The following is a 17,165-nucleotide window of genomic DNA, read 5'->3' on the forward strand; positions in this document are numbered from 1 at the left end:
AGCGGCAACATAAATATTGCAAATGCACTTCTGCTCACGGTGAAAGGTTATTATGGCCGAGCGCTGTTGTGAGGGCACACTTTAAAGAGTAGTGTCTTTTTTATAGTTGTAGTCGTTAGCAGGGAATGTTTTGAATACTAAGCTAATTACTGGATGTTGACAATGTTCTTCCTGAGACTTGTGTTTTAAATAGTTACTGATAGTGAGCTGTGCCGTTGAATGTGTTTACAGTCATTTAAAAGAAATGAAAATGAGGTTATATACTGGGTGCTCGCCGCCAACTGGAAGGAGCTGGTGTTTGGTGTTATACATTTGATTTCTTGTTAAAAGTCAGATCCACACTTGGAGAAATGGAGTCTGAGCTTAATCTTTTCTGCAACAGTGGTATAATGACACTGCATTCAATCAGTACTCTATGATTTTACATTATGGTGTGTTTCATTTTAATTTCCTCCAGATCCCACACAGGATTACCAAATTCAATGTTGCGTTAGATTAAGGCCTTTATTTCTGTTGCCTAGACTTCTGACCAATGAGCACTCTCATTTACCACCAAATAAACAACCACCTCAACCAATCAGCTGTAACTTGCATGGTAATAGATCAGTATAAAGAGTAGTGGACATTTTTGGTAGCTGCATATAGACCAAAATGTCTCAATCTCCCCCTGGTGGCTGGCTGCAGTATAGATCATAAATGCCGCCTAGTGAATGAGACTTTGTTCAAACTAAAAACTTTATGTCCAAATTGTTTTTTCTTAAAGATTGTTTTCATTTTAGGTAGTTCTTATCACACTTTAAAAAACATCTTTATTCAGAATAAGATTTTTTACCAAGTTGTCTCTCTTATCCCTTTGAGTTGTTCAAGGCAACGTACAAAGACACTAGACATCTGCTGCCTGAGCTGCTGATGCATTACTTGTAAATTACATTATTGTGCAATTAGGAATGGGGGCGGTCATCAATACGATCACACGCTCAACGCCACAACAAACTGCAGCCTCAGAACTGACCATCGGGTCGAAATCGAAACCTGTGACACCCGGCGCTGCACATCCTTCAATACGTCATTATTTACTATCACTGATAGCAGCTCACACTTCAGTGGTGATATTTGTCGAGCAACACGTCAATAACACGGAGGCTGGTGGGAAATGAATGTGGCACACTGGTGACAAAGGGTGATCAATGTTCTGTTTGTATGTACAGTATGCTGTGTGTGTGTGTGTGTGTGTGTGTTGTTTCCTCCTCCATCAGGGCGTAAAGTCAATAGTTTCCTTCTTTTTAAGCTCGTATAAGCACTAGCTGGTACAGCAGCACCCACCCTGTACTGCGGCTGCACATTACGGATTTATGCATGTGTGTATTTGTTTGTCTTTTCAGATTGTCCGCATTTTTAAAAAGCTCGTGTTTGCTGTCCTGTCATTGTACCCAGCGTGTCTGGCGCGGGTGGGGGTGTGGACATTATGAAGATGGACGACGCTGTCAGAGCGGGATGGTGTTTGTCGCAATGCAAGCATTTTCTCCTACTCTGTTATCATTATCGTTGCTGATGTTATTGTTACAATGGCCATTTCAGGAAGCGGTTGAGCTGCTGAGACCGAAAGGCAGAAAAAGCGAAATGGAAAACGGAGACATTGGAATTCAAGGGGTGAATATGAGTTGTATAATATCTACATTTACAGATAATTGGGAGCATACAGCATGACTGCTGTGCCTTATGAAATCTTTATGGCTCTGTGTGTGGCCACACTATAAGAGCAAGCGGCTACTAAAGAATGTTCCCAGGCTGATTTATTGTTCCTTAAGAACATTTGTATAGTTAATGGTCTAGTGCCAACTATGCTGCAAAACCAAGCATGAAGGAAGGTTAGGGCTCAGGGAACAATTTCAACTTTTATGAGCCTTGACGCACTTCACAAACTGAGTGGTGGCCATGAGCCATAATCAGAATTCAGCAGCAACACCATCCATTTAACACAGCAGAAACGTAACATAACTAATACAAATTAGAGCAAATGGTACAAGGGAGCATTAGCGATGTCATTGCCCTGATAGTCACAGTTCCAGCTTCGCACTTCCATTGACGGGCCACACATGTTAATGCCGTTTCTCCTTCTCTCCTCCCCCACCCCACCCTTTTTTCTCTCTTTCTCACATGGTTGTCCTTTAGGAAGCCGGAGCAGGTGTGATAAATGCTGCCGTTTAAATCAAAGCACTCCCCCCTCACCCCCTCTGGGGAGAAGGAGGATGCCTCCATGCAGATTGATATCAGGAGGCCCAGCCATATCCTGCGAGGGCTGACTGATGGTCTGTCTGGATAAAAAATGAACTTTATTCCCAGTGTGCGAGCTATGATTCATGTACCTCCCCTACCCCTCCTTCCCCAAAACCATTCCACGTATACTCTCTGGAAACAGTATAGTACATCATATAGTGCCGCACCGCCTGACTACACCCAGAAAATACCAATCAGGTGTTTGTGTTTGCGAGTGATAAAACAAGTAAAGAATCGAACTAGCATTACTCTGACCAAACTATTCTTTCTGAGGGAGGGAAGGAGATGATGCCTGTCTCTTATATTCCTTGACGTCCATCATAAAATGCTGTAAATATAAATACACATTTAAAATAATCTTTCCCTCGAGTCTCATTTGGCAGCGATTTTTGTTGCAAACAGAGCAACCGACTCACATTAGTTAGAGACGTGTTTGACCACTGGTTGCGTTTGGTCCCTCTGCCCTTCCATACCATCATGAGTGACAGGCACACAGAAGCTCCGGGGTCACATTACTCACAGCTAGCATTCTGTTCTGCCTCTTTTCCTGCGCTAAAAACATGGTGAAGCATCGCACTTTCCGCTCCAAAAGCGAGTGGGTAGTGTGGGAGGTGGCGATGCAAAAGAGACAACACAGCCCTGCTTTAGATTTCCAATTAATTTGCCATCTGAAAGGAAAAAACTATAAATGCTGGGAGGGACAACGGCAAATGAATCACACTTAACGTCTAACTACAGCCGCCAATAGAAAAGGGAAGCCTAATGGCATCTTAAATGACTCAAAATGTTTTGACACTTGTTGTTGTTGACATTTTCTGTGGTCATCTGGGCTTTTACATTGTCTGTTCGCAAAACAAGTCATTAGCTTATATCCGCCCGCCACAACCGAAGCAGCTCCGCAATTGAGTCGTCCTCTTTTGGGTGGAGCTGCGGCGGATGATAAAAGCTTTTTTTTTTTCCTGGAGGGTGTCAATGTCGATGGAATCGCGTTTCCATAATTGCACCCTATAAAAGTGTCGGATGGCTGACGGTTAAGGCTAATGAGAGAGTGGAACAGGACAGGGAGGCGACATCCCGTAATTATCACCTCAAATCAAAAATTCAAAGAAGTGAAAAATAAGGAAAACGAGTGTGATGTATACGTTCTTTTCTTCCGTCTGTTTGACAGAGATGTTACAAAGAGACGGGGGGGGGGGGGGTGAAAGGTGGTGTGGCGTGAGTAGAGACGTAAAGCTCAGCCACTAAATGACAACCCCTGTTTCAAACTCAATCAAGTCTGGGAAAAAAAAGGAATCAAGATGACATGTTTGACCAAGAAAGTTACTGTTTCAATGAAGGTTGTGTTTCCCTTTGAGCAACATCACATACAATCAGTATACTGACACTCCCGGGAAGGGAGGAGTGAGGAAAATATGAACACGTCTTCTGACATCTAAGGGTGCATGTCTATGGGTACTGAATGGCATTTCTCTTATCACACAGGCATTCTGATACACCCCGATGTCCGTCAGTCGACACAGTCAATCCCACGGGGCTGGTAAAAGGCCAGGCCATAATCCGTGAGATGAAATTGAAACCCTTTGGGGCTGAGGAAATATAACCCCAGAAGTATATGAAACTCGCCCCCTGTTTGTCATTGATCAAAAGGTATTAAAACTATAATAGACATCTGTTAGCGATTGATCAAAGGTCATATGAAGCCTAACACAGATTGAATAACAATAAAAAAAAATCAATAGCTCAAATATTGGTTTTAGGGTAACTTCACATGAGCACTGTAACAATGATTAAAGAGCTTTCACGGGAGGGCAGCGGTGGGAATTGTTTCATGGCCATTCACTAAATGAAGAATGTTTTTTGAGTAAATTTATCTGTGGTGTAAATAAGAAATGAAGAAGGTTTTTCTGGCTTTATTAGGTGATGAGAGACCAAGGACGAGACAGTGTTTTTTTGTCCTCCATAAAGCTGCCTTAGGAAAACAGTTTTTCTGGCTTTATATTAAAAGTGAAAATGTTTTTTTTGCAACACAGTATTCAGCTCTTTGCTAAAAATGTCCCTCAGACATTGTACTGTTGTACCATCCAGTCCTGGTTAATGCTTTCGTATATCTCCACTGTCCCTGACCTGCAGTGACTGGTCATTGTTGGACATTTTATCTGTGCAGGTGATTGAGGTACTTACCCTAATGAGACCTCTGTTCCTGCGGTGTCCTCTTGTGTGACTTGATTGAATGGGCACAGAGTGTAAGTGTACCTGCAGAGGAGAACAGAAGAAATGCCAACAATGAAAAAAAGATTTTATGGGTTGGGTTGTTTAACTACACTTTTCCTTCTCAGGATTGTTTTCTTGCTCTTTCAACCCAAAAAAACAAAGCTTGACTGCATCAACACTGCCCAAAATGATTGTTTTTAGTTTAAGTTGATCAAAGAATAGTTTAATTCGGGTATTTTTCAACTGGAAAGTACATAACAAAATTCAACTAGAGAAATGACAAAGATGTTTGACTAATTAAGAAACAGTTTAATTTTCCACTCGGGAACACTGTCAGTTTTCCAATTGTAAAATGTCGAGCTCAGTATATATCTGACTCCTAATTCTTTAATATCATCATTAGGCGGATCCTTATCAAAAATGTTATGCTATGCATTTACATTAAAGCTGTTTTATGCAATAATTTTAGATTCAACATAGATTAGATGTAATGTGAAATGTGTCACAGAATCAACACTCCCCCTTCTTCAGCGTTTTTCAACTTCTTGTTTTGGTTTTACAGCCTGGACTCAATTTTCAAGTATATTCTCACTGCTCTTTTGAAGATCACTTTAAGCTGGAAGTATGATTACTGTCCCAACACCAACAACGTGCAGACAAAGCTAGCAGCTAGGTGGTTAGCTTAGAGGAAACAGACATATTTCCCTCAGGAGTTGGTGGGGACCCAATCAGAGCTAAAATGAGTGTGAATTTTGTGAGTGTTGCTCTGTATGTGGATGTGTTAAGGAACAAATATTGGAACAACTTCACAATCTGTGTATTTTTTTCTCTCCTCAAAACTGCCAAAAATCTACAATACAGGTTTACAAAAATGTGTTTGTAATTGCTTTTATTGAACTCTAAAATATCAATATCTGAGTTATAGGTCCACTGTCTGTTGTGCTCCCTGAAAAAACAAAACTTGCATTGCAGACAAGCAGAGTATAGTGGACACATAAGTACCAGAGCAGTGTTTTACCGAACAGTGAGACTTCAGCCTCAGTAGCTACTCATCGGGACAGAAGATCGACAAAGATCTACCAGTTACCACCACTGCCACCCACAGCTCCTCAACCACGGCAAAGAGTTGCACAGAGGAGTTAGCAATTAGCAGAGACCATCACTAATGTACTTGCTGGGGATATAGCGGTGGAGCGTAGAGGCAGGATCACTAGCTCCGGTAACAAACTGATCAAAGGCCTTTGTGGTGAAAGCGACAGGTGGAAAAGGCAGCCGGGCTTTTTCCTTGACATTCGCACCATTACACTGACGGCTATAAAAGAGCTGAGGATGCCCAGACAACCACAACGAGGGCGAGAAAGAGAACGGGACGAGAAAGTGCAGGGTGGAGCGAAAGAAATGGCTGTAGTGTGAATCGATGTGGGTTGGGGGAATTTGGGGGGGGGGATCAAAAGCAGAGAAAAGCAAGATGAAAGCAAATGATGAAGAAAATCTGAGAACGGGTTAGATAGTGGGAGAGAACTAAGCGACTGGCTGACTGACTTCGTTTGCTCATGCCCTTGTTTGCGGATCGTATTAAAATGCCTCTCATCTCAAAGACTTTCATTTAGGCATTTATCCGTCTGCATGTTTTCAACGAGGATGCCCCTTCCCCCATTTGCCAGATATGAGGGCGGGGGGGGGGGGGGGGGATAACAGAAGCATCTCTTTTGACTGCAGAGTAAGCAGTAGAGGAGCAGCAGTTGAATTTAATGTGTCTCACCATGACTAAGCCTACAGGCCTTCTTCTCAGCAGACAGTTTGACTTGTCATCGTAGGAAAAGCACTGGTATTCCTGATAACATTAGAGAGGCCTCCGTTCTATTCAAGGGTCAAAATAAGACATGACAGTTTGACAGAGACTGCGTTTACATGGACAGCCATATTCCGACTGTTGACATTATTGTGGATAAGACATTTTGATTATGATGTTTAAACAAGTGGCTAATAGAAAGGTCCATTCATATTTGCATTGTGCAGAGAATAGTCTGATGACTCAACATTATGCCCAACTACATTTTTAACCCTATGTCGAGCAGTTGTCTTTTTGCTGTATGTCGAAACTTCAGACATACGCATGTCCTCATCAGAAAATGGTGTTTACATGGCAGTGTCTTACTCAGACTATAGTCTTAATCGGGTTAATATCGAAAATATTGGTGTATAAACATGAACAGAACCCTGAAAATAAAGCAGCTAAATGGAATTCAGCCATTATTAATTTTATTATTCAAAACTGCTTTACTAATGTGATATGTCTGCTATGAGAATCCTTTGCCCCCTACAGGGAATAAGACTCAGTGCAGCAAGGTTCCTACAGGGCTGCTATATTTCTGTCAATTGGGTTAGCCCGGCACTTAATCAAGACTCAAATACCTCACCAACTATTAAATGGATCGCCTTGAATTTTTGATGCAGGCCCTCATGCTCCCCTCAGGATGATTTGTAAATACGTTAGAGATCCCATGACCTTTCATCCATCTCCATCAACAAACCAACACTGTGCCTAAGTACAGCCTGACAGGGCCGCTAGCTTGGCTGTGGAGTCTATTTCGCCTCTGAAGAAGAAGCGCTAAGAGTTAGTTAAAGGTTTATTCACAGCTGGCCTTGACACCCTCGTTCAGCTACAGAGTTATATGACAAGTTAGCAGGACACCCACACACGAAGGACCTGAAAGAACCTACCACTGCTGCATGGTGTTTGAAATAGAATCTGAAACTCTGGTGTTTTTAGTTCCTAAATTTTAACATGTACAACAATGTCTGAACATTAAAAGCACAATCGACAACACAATGTGATATTAGCCAAACAGCCTCCCATTCTAAACAAATGACCGATACATTTGAATTCCCTTTGGACACTTCCGTTATTGTTTGTTATATAAGACACTCGATTCATTAAGCTTGAAGGTGCCGCAGCAACAACAATCATCCTCATCTGAGCCCAGAAACAGATGGAACCTGAAAGACGGAGGTATACTGAGCAGAGGAAGGGGGGGAAGGAAAAGGGGGTAACACAGTGAAAAAGCAATCAACTGGGTCCCATAAGGGAGTACCCCTGTATGTCTGCACCGTTCTCCCCCTCTCTATCACCCTCTTACCCTTAAGGCATAACCATCCATCCCTGCCCACTTTTGCTGACACTCCAGCCCTCACACACACACACACAAAGCTGGGCTATTTGTGTGCAGGGGCACTGTGATCTGACCTTGGGTGCTCGCCTCAGTGTGGCAGCTTGCGAGGAAACAAAAGCAGGCAAGGCCAAACCGAAAATGTCGCTAGGGGTTAAAAAAAAAAAGTTAGGTGTGACTGGAAATGCAGAGTTCCAGGTTGATTAGCTTTTACTTTCTCTGATACAGACCCGTACAATTCTGCCGCCTTGGTTACATAATTAGGACACGGCAGCAAGAGCAAACACGTACATTTACACAAATTATCCTCCTCGGCTATCCTTAGCAGATGAGCACGGTGTGACAAGAAGGGGGTAATATCCACTGAAGGACAAGGACAAAGATTTGGAGGAGAAAGGACTGACAGGGGTGTAAATATAAAGGTAAGAAAACAAAGACGAAGTCAGAAGAAAGGCGATGACAGAAAGAATAGAAGTGCGCAAATGAGTGGGAGTGAATAAGATTGCACTGATAGTGACGCTGTGCGCATGAATCACCCACTGAACAGGCCGCAAATATGACGGAGGACGGCAGATACAACGGATAAGAAAGAAAATAACAAGATAAAACCTGCTGGGTCACTGATTAAGCCTTTGAGAATAACTAGAAAACTGTGGTGAGCAGAAATTCAAAAATCGAGGACAGTGATTTTTCCCATTTTGTCTCGTGAACTCCACACTGCATCTCTTCCCCTCCCCCACACTTGATCAGTCACCATCTGACAATGCAGCTCTGACACCAGCCATAATAAGTTGGTAGCACTGTGTCAATCTTCGGCAGGTGTTCTGGAGCCAGAAGGTACACAGTTAGAGAATAAATATCTTAGATGCAACCACTTAGCCCCTCAGGCAGTGTTTCTTGCTTCACGGGATCGGACTGCAGGCTTAGTTCACTGCTGATGTATCTGGAGCAAAACTAATATCAAATCGGAATTTAAGTTTAGTGAATTTAATTTAATACACAAAAACACAAATTTAGCACTTGTGGGAGGCCAGATTAAAGACCAAGTACTGAAGGTAGAGCCCAAGAAGATGAGGGTGGACCCTTGATAACATGGGTTCCCTGAAGACAATGCAGTGCTGAGACAGGAGGCTGGGAAATTATCACTTCTGGTTGGGTCGCCTGGACGAGGGTGTCTAAAGGTCAAAGTTGACCCCCACTATGAAGCTGAAAGTAGATACGAGGACATCTTTAACTTATTATTAACATATTTGTGAACATATATAACAAATTTCTGTGACATCAGAAGTGCATCAGGAGATACTGTATGTCTAATAACACAGCAAAGTTCTCATCATAGTTATTCTTAAACACGAATGAAGCGTTTCTTAGTCAGAACATAACGACCTTTCAATCATCTTGTCATATAGCAAGAAGAGGAGGCATTTACAAATACCAACGGTAAATATAATAAGTGACCATAATAAACACTTACATACATATAATTACAATTGCGATATATTGTTAAATTGTCATGAACTGTTCATATAGTCTCTCACAGATGCTTCGTGAAGGAGTGACAAATAAATTGAGAAAAAGCTTAAAATCAAAACACATTTAAGTTTAAACCTCCTGCTTATAAACACTAAAGAGTTATAAATTAAGGTGTTTTCATGGCTTTGCGGACCTTAAAATTATAATTATGGATAACAGGATAACGTATTTTTAGCGACATATTTACGTTCGGTGATTGCAATAATTACAGATCAGGACGATCACCAACCATGTGAAAATAAGACCCACATTGTTGTAGAGCAGAGCTAACCTTTAACGATTCGTTGTTAATTACGGCTCCGACACAATTCGCCAGACTAGTGTTCACGCAGGATAAGCATATTTATTCGTAAGTCCACTGAGATCGAGTCAAGAGAGGGAGACGGAGAGAGAGAGAGGGAGCAATTAAGCCCTTCTCCCACTAGACTGTTATGTGACGGCGTGGGTGGAGTTCACTGAGGGTGACACTGCAAACTCCAGCAACGTCAACACTAGCTAATTGGTTTACATGTAATACTGGGTACACTCGGCTGGCATGTCAGAGGTCAAAGGTGCCTCGGAAATATACAGTGACGCGGTTAACTGTTTAGCAGCACTTTAATAATAACTTTCACAACTTTATAGAAAAGCAGCACTTTATGTTGACGGCGTAGCAGCGCAACCTCGGGTCAAACATCTAGCAGAAGAAATTCAACAAGATAGTCAACAATGCATAACAGGTTTTATATTCGTCTCCATGTTGGTCACAATATTTCAAGATTTACATTATTTTGCCGTCTTTAAATAAGAAAGGAAAATCCTTACCTACATTTTTAACGAATTTAATCAACAAGTGAAGCAAGATAATATTGTATTTAGGTTGGAAAATACACAGGGCAGACAAGGTCTGGCTGAAATACACCATGGAAACAAAGTGTCACAAAAACAAGAAAACAAAACTTCCCGTTCGTTTGAGCCGAGTAATTGTGTGAGATAAAAATAATAGAAAATGTAATTGCTTTAGTACCTTTCTCATGCAACGCGCAAGGTGTTTACAACCAAACGCTCATAACAGTCACATTTACAGAGAAACAAAGGATGTTTTACTAGAGGCAGAAAAATGTACAAATATGATCCTAATTAAATGGACTTTAAATTTAATTCAACTGTTGATCATTTGGGGAGGAAAATGCGACTCTTTTGTTTTTGCCTTACTGGCAACCAACTAGAAAAAGGTAGCGCAGGTGAATTGTCATTACGATGATATTGTCAACTATTAGCTAGACAGTGATATCAAGTATAAATCTCCTTTAAAATTCAGGGCTTAGTGTAGATTAGTATAAAGTCCACAGAAAGTCAGGAGAAGACAGGGGCTGGACAGAACAACACAAGTTCCTCTGCGCTGACTGCTCTCATGTGCCATGGCAAACAAAACTGCTCCCATATAATCTTGTCCATCATCATTAATTGCTATCAAATATAGCGTCAGCTCTCAGATGTCCTGCTCCACCTCACATATACAAGATATCTTGGCATGTCTGGACCTAATTTCGCCACCTGTAAGTTTCATACTTCTTGAATTTACAGTCTTTTCATTCTGTTCTGCTCTGTTGTTTTCGTATTGATCTTTTCCTCTCTGCTAATCAAGGTGCGGGCTTCTCTCCGCAGTAAGCTTCAAAAGTTTGAGGCCGTTTATTGTGGCAGGAAGTTAAAGGGTTTTGCATCGTCACTCCAGTGCGTCATTGTCAGTGACTGGTAAACATTTTGAAGATTACCATAGGAGCGAGTCTTTCAATGTTTTCCTCCACGCTGCAAATTAGATTTGTCTACTGTCAGTTCAAAGCAGTAATTTTAATGCTTCAGTGGGGAGGGATCGGAGAAAAGTGAAGATGTTCAGGCGGCAAGATGCAGCACAACAACACAAACCAGTATGTTTTAGTGCAGTTGGTGTAGTAAACAGCTGAATCACACATTGAAATTGTGATTCGTTGGGGAAGGCGCAGGTTGTGTGTATGTGTGTGTTTGTAAAAGTCACAGCATGCCACTGGTATATTTATTCACTGTGAACATCCAGTAGCCCTAAAGTAACTAGAAGCTTTTTTCTGACTATCAAGAGTTGTTGTGAAAAATAATTTTTAGAATCATTATTGACTGTTAAGACAGAATCACACATCTTGATAGGTGGAGACATCTAATGTGTGTGTGTGTGTTTTTTTATAACATCTGATTTGTTAGTAAAAGCAGCGGGGTTGTCTAGCGCCTCTTTAATCAGCAGATCCAGATTTAAGCTTTACCTCGACACCTTGCTTAAGTGTGGTTTACAGCTGCGACTGCACCCTGCAGACGGGTTAGAGCAGGTCGTCATACAGCTGTATCTCTTCTGTGTCTCTCAATAAAGCTGCTTGTTATAGCCAATAGCTCCGGAAATTTTATAGAGCGCCTGTATGCGAGAATAGAAACATCCACATCAATATCCGAGTGAGACCATGTGAGAATACAGCAAGAAAATATCCGAAAAATTCACAGTGAGCAAGTGGGCGTGTTGATGACTTGACAAACAAGCAAAATATGTGATTTCTGCAAACCGGAGATTTGCCTGTTACTGTGAATGCGTCTGACCCTGACAATCTCCTGCTGTGTTCTTCATTCACTATATGGACAAAGGTATTGGGACACCTACACATCAACGTACAGACGAGGTGTGTCCCAATACTTTTGTCCATATAGTGTATGTGAGAGGCAAACTCCAGTAAAAATGTCCTGACACAACTTTGTGGCTTTTTCTCATGGCTGCAAACTGCTAGTGTTAAATAAAGTACATTCAGAACCACCAAACAGAAAACAAACACCTATACTCTGGATTATAGCCCTCGCAGTGAAACCTGCCCTGCACAGTGTGTACCCTCTTTTAACACGGTGGATAAGAATGAAAGTGGCACCTGGAAAAGGGGACATTCCCTGGACTAAACTTGGATAAGTGCTGATGATGTGACTTTTCAAACTTACAAAAATGCAGAGCTGGTAATGTTACAACACAGTATTTCATTGTGCTTGGTGCTGTTTCTCTTCCTGAGTTTACTACTGCCTCCACCAGTTTATTGTTAAGCTGCAACAATATTTTCTTCTTTTACAGTGAATCAATATAAATGCAGAAAATTAGAGGAGCATCTATGCGTGCTAAGAATAAATGTGCGTTTAGAGGAGTGCATCAATATGAGAGAAACTATAGGAGATGAAGGTGGGTGCCTGGTACTTTTATTTATGTCTTTATGGTGAAAAAGTTCTGCAGCGTCGGGATCTTTCCTCCGACAGTAAAAGTATTAAAGTTCAGCCGTGATTAAACCTTAACTTTTTAGTGCTCGTAAAATCTGAAGAGTCAGCTCATCAGGCCACTAGTGCAATTATGGAATCAGATTCCAGTGTTATAACTAATATTAAGTGGGCTATTTAAATTTCCATCACGATCCCTGTGAGGTTGGGTCACTGCAATTCCAGCCCAAAGATCCAGTATCAGTTCATACTCACAGAGGCAGTTTCAGAATAGAAATTCTCAGTTTACCCTCATTTTCCACATGGCAACCCACAAATCTGATCCGAGTGCTGCACAGTGTTTTTACTACGAGTCTGATTCAAGTTTACTTTCTTGACAGCTCATCTTATTTCTGCCCTTGAAATTCTTAATGCAAAGCTAAGAGTCTATGCACAGGGTTGATACAAATATATAGATATTTGTTTTTTATTTCTTATCTCATCATTCTTCGCTTCTGCGAAACAACAGAAAGAGAGATGGTGCTCGTGGAGCAGAGACTTCTTTCCCACGTAAAGTACCCAGGGATAGAAAAAAAAAAACAACAACAACAACACAGACAGAAAGAGCTTCTCTCCCTCAATAGATGCCTCCATTTATATGCAAAAGATGGGAAACAAAACAAGGCAAACTTGAAGCCAATTTAGCTTTTAGAGCCATCACTAAGGGCAATGAGCCTCTGGCAGATCATTGAAAGCTACATTCTCCCTGCCATCTCTCAAGATATTACATTATTATTGCTGCTATTCTCTCCTCAAAATAGGTGAAGGCTGAGGCATGTGGAAGATTTGATAGGCGCTAAGGCGGCAGCTGCTCGGTATTGGGTCTTTAAAATCTCCTGAAAATGCACTGAAGTGAATTGTGGAATCATTTAAAGTATTTTATATTTGTTACATAGGGTTCGACTAATCTCCCATATCTAAAGAGATTAACAATACAGTGAAATTAGATCATATTGTCATGTTAATACCTACTACGACATTAGTTTTCTGAGTCACTGCTACATGACTCTAAAGAAACTTTTCAGACAATCTACACTGTGATGGAACTGACAGAGAAATTATCACCAGACTTACTATTCTAAAGGGACCTTTCCTATAACGTGATGAACAACAATATATAACAAAATGTAAAGGAGGCAATGTAGGTGTGGAGCAAGTTGGCTGAAAATAATATTTTACACTTTTCCTCCTCAAAGATGGTGAAGAAAACGGCTCCTAACACGAAAAAGTGTTAGGAAATCAACAACATGACTTAAGGTGATAATGAGAGTTGACACATTAAAAGTGAAAAGAGAAAAGCTGAACCAACAATCAGAGGCTCGGAGACTTTTGAGAATCACTGTGAAACCCTCTGCTCACGAGAGACTACAGCTCATTTTCTAAAAAAGAAAGTCTCTTTGCACAACGAGGGCAAGAGACGCGCTAAAATAACAACAGGACGCAGGTGCAGCTTTCACCGTTCACGTAATTAATAAGACAACTGTCAGGATGCAAAAGAAAGAATGGATTTTTTACTGTTACCAAATTGCACACACTCATAGATATCAGTCCCCTAAATATAGAAATTCCTGGAATCGTCTCTTTGTCTGGACTCGCCCCAACATTTTATGTCCCCATTTTGGGCCAAACTTCATGGAAATCAGTTCAGATGTTATTGTGTAACCCTGTTGACAAGCAAACAAATGGGGGTGAAAAGTGACGACATCTGATGAGGAAGGGTGTGCATGTCCATAAACTGTTGGCTCTGTGCATACATTAGCATCGCAACTACATAATGAGTTATAATCTTGTGGGGATGAGCAACTGATGTTTTGACCTTAGAAATAGTTTAACAAAATTATAGCAATGCAAAATCCCTTTATTCTGGACTGTTCTATTTTAACAATGACTACATCCAAAGAACTGTGTTTATACAGGTTTCATCAATTCATACGTGCATCATCCCCTCTGGTCTCAAGGTGGTGAGATAAAACCATTAGAATGTCTATTTGTATTCCTAAGTACGACTTAGTAGCAGGATGTAAATGAACCGTTTGAAAATTACTCCCTTTCAAATGTCAGATGATCAGATGAAGTTATGGGAAACAGACCCACAGACATACCTCTCTCTCAGTGCGAGGAGCTGAGATGTGGTTCCTCTGGCTGTTAAATATCACTCTCATTTAGTGTTTTACTTTTTTTTTTTTTTAAATGAATGGGAGGGAATCATTTTAATAATTTGCTCCAATTTAGACCCTAACATCGCCACTCCTCGAAATACAAAGTGGGCCAAACACACTTAAAGTCTTGGTCCCATTTCCACAGCTTTGCTAATGTAACCACAAACCCTTCAGTACATACAAATAGGAAATGGACAGAGTGCAGAGTAAACTGTATTGTACTGCGTTTTATGCAGCATGTATTATTATTATTATAAAAACTGCATGTATCCCTCAGTTGCATTCAGCTGTTGATAATTTGTGCATTAAGTAAGAGACAGACGATATACTTGTCTTCTGTCAGCATATCCAACATTGCCGGACAATTTATGTTGACATTCAAACCTTTTTTGTTTGTTTTTCAATGCATCATAAAATATTCTCCTGATATATCTAATGTAAAATTACACTCATCATTTTCAAGGGCTGCAGCGCTTCAAATTCAGAGAAAGAGCAGTTGCGTTCTGCAGGTATAGATATTGCTGTCAGTCTTTTGCACACTGACGGCTTGCTATCCGCAGCAGCAACACACATGGCGACAGCAGGATATTTACAAGTCTGAGAGCTCATTGGATATTTGGTATTTGCTTATGTAAACTGACAGGAAGACAACAGTTTACTGCACACAAACAGAAAAGCCTAGATAAAAAAAAACTTTTGTAGTCACTGTTGTAGGTACCTGTCAGCTGGGCCCAGCCGACCCAGGCAGATATAACACATGCAGACTCCACTGTTGGTTCATGGTTTCTTCCATGCAGAGGAAATAAAGATTGCAGCTCATGTTTTGGTGGCTTGGTTCGGTGTTTTGGAAGTACTTTTCCACTAAAGCACAATGACTGCGCAACAGCGTGCAATTGAAATTTTATCTTAAGCTGCCATAATACTCACCAAAGTAGGACACCAACGACAAAAATAAAAATGATGAACTTGGCTCTAAATCACGTCATTGTGACTAAGACACAGGAAGTCCCGGTGCGCTGTGACAAGCTGCTCTAAACAAGATATGAAAAGTTGTGTTTCAGCACAACCAACACACAGATACTCTGCCCATTTCTCTGGCCGTGAAGCTGGCAGGATAACAGAGACTGATGAGAGATGATGATTTTATGACCCCCACCAGGCACACGTGCGCTCACTGCCAGCCCACTGGTCTACCGGGCCAACGGAAAAACTCCTGCTACTTCAGATGGTCACCCCTGCTGATATCTGGGCACGGTCCCCAAGAGTTCAGTTGCTTACAGGAAGCAACCAGCATCTTGACAGCCAATGGCTTTGTTGAATCACAATTAGATGAGGGAGGCAGCGATTCAAAAAAAACATAAGGAGGACCCAATCCTTTCCAGACCAAATGCATAATAGAATAAGCTTTACAAATAAATGCTGCACTAGTTTTTAAACATTTCTGATGAAAAGCAAAACTGGGGTCCGGAGTATATCAGGTAGACAATATCAAAGGAAACAATGCTACAGGATGCATCATTGAAATTGTAGGAAGAGGCCTTTTTGGAGCGTGACCAATAGGGGGAAAAGAAAATTTGGCATATGGTTTATTGCTTTTTCTGTCTTGTCACAGTCAAGACAAAATTTATATTTTTAATTTTTAAAATGTCTTTCTTTAGTAAGTAAAATGATTATTCACGATTAACAAAAAATGAGCTTTAAAAGGATGTTAAAGGGGACTGTTTATATATGAGTGATTCTACTAGCAAGTATTATCTGTGTACTCAAATGCCTGATATAGCTTCCTTCTCTGTGCCATAGATATTCTTGTCATGTTTATTTTGAATCCTACCGCTGTAAATATTTGCTCGCAGATCCAAATCCCTCAGTAAAAAATTGTCCCAACAAATGCTTTATTTATACCTGTAAATGTAAAATATCGTGGCCAGCAGCTGTCGGAAATACGGGACTTTTTTATGTCTATTTAAAGATAAATTGATCATGTCAGAGAACATTGAGATGGACGAACATGTTGGTTTTGGTCTTTACATTGAATTTGATGTTAATAACAATATTACAGAATATTGCCAGCTTTGCTTTATGAACAAGATCAGATCTTCCTTGACACGACATAACGCATAATGTTTTAAAGCAGACTCGTGTCATCTCTCTGCCCCCTCTGTTATTGACGAATGACCAAATGTGACCTTTTGAAGTTAATTAACTGCATGAGCAGCTCATTAAGAGCAATGTTAAATTTCATGCTTTAATTTAACAACAGTGTCTGTGCCACATCTATCATAATTTGAAAGCCACTGGCTGTGACAAAGTGCTCATGCTCCGAGGCACGGACCTGCATAAGCAGCTACCAAAGCACCACCACCTATTTTAGCAACAGTCCAATTTACGGTTAACCAGACCTTCTGCCTTTCTGGGCCTTTGATAAACCAGGACAAACAAGGTTTTCATTTCATTTGTGTGCATTTGTACGTTGTTAGCTGTTTGTCTCCTTTGCCTTTTGGCATTACATCAATTTCCAATAGCAAAA

The 17,165-nt window shown here is 40.9% G+C and overlaps 1 protein-coding gene across 1 annotated transcript in view; it reads right to left on the reverse strand.

Annotated features, from left to right (window-relative positions):
• LOC117779078 (glucosidase 2 subunit beta-like) overlaps window positions 1-17,165 on the reverse strand; it is a 113,883-nt gene that overhangs the window by 13,294 nt on the left and 83,424 nt on the right. Inside the window, exon 13 of the mRNA XM_034614917.1 lies at window positions 4,459-4,530. Coding sequence (XP_034470808.1) covers window positions 4,459-4,530 — 72 coding nt within the window. The remainder of the gene's footprint in view (window positions 1-4,458; window positions 4,531-17,165) is intronic.

This window comes from Hippoglossus hippoglossus, chromosome 18 (genome assembly GCF_009819705.1).
Source record: "Hippoglossus hippoglossus isolate fHipHip1 chromosome 18, fHipHip1.pri, whole genome shotgun sequence".
Lineage (NCBI taxonomy): Eukaryota > Metazoa > Chordata > Actinopteri > Pleuronectiformes > Pleuronectidae > Hippoglossus > Hippoglossus hippoglossus.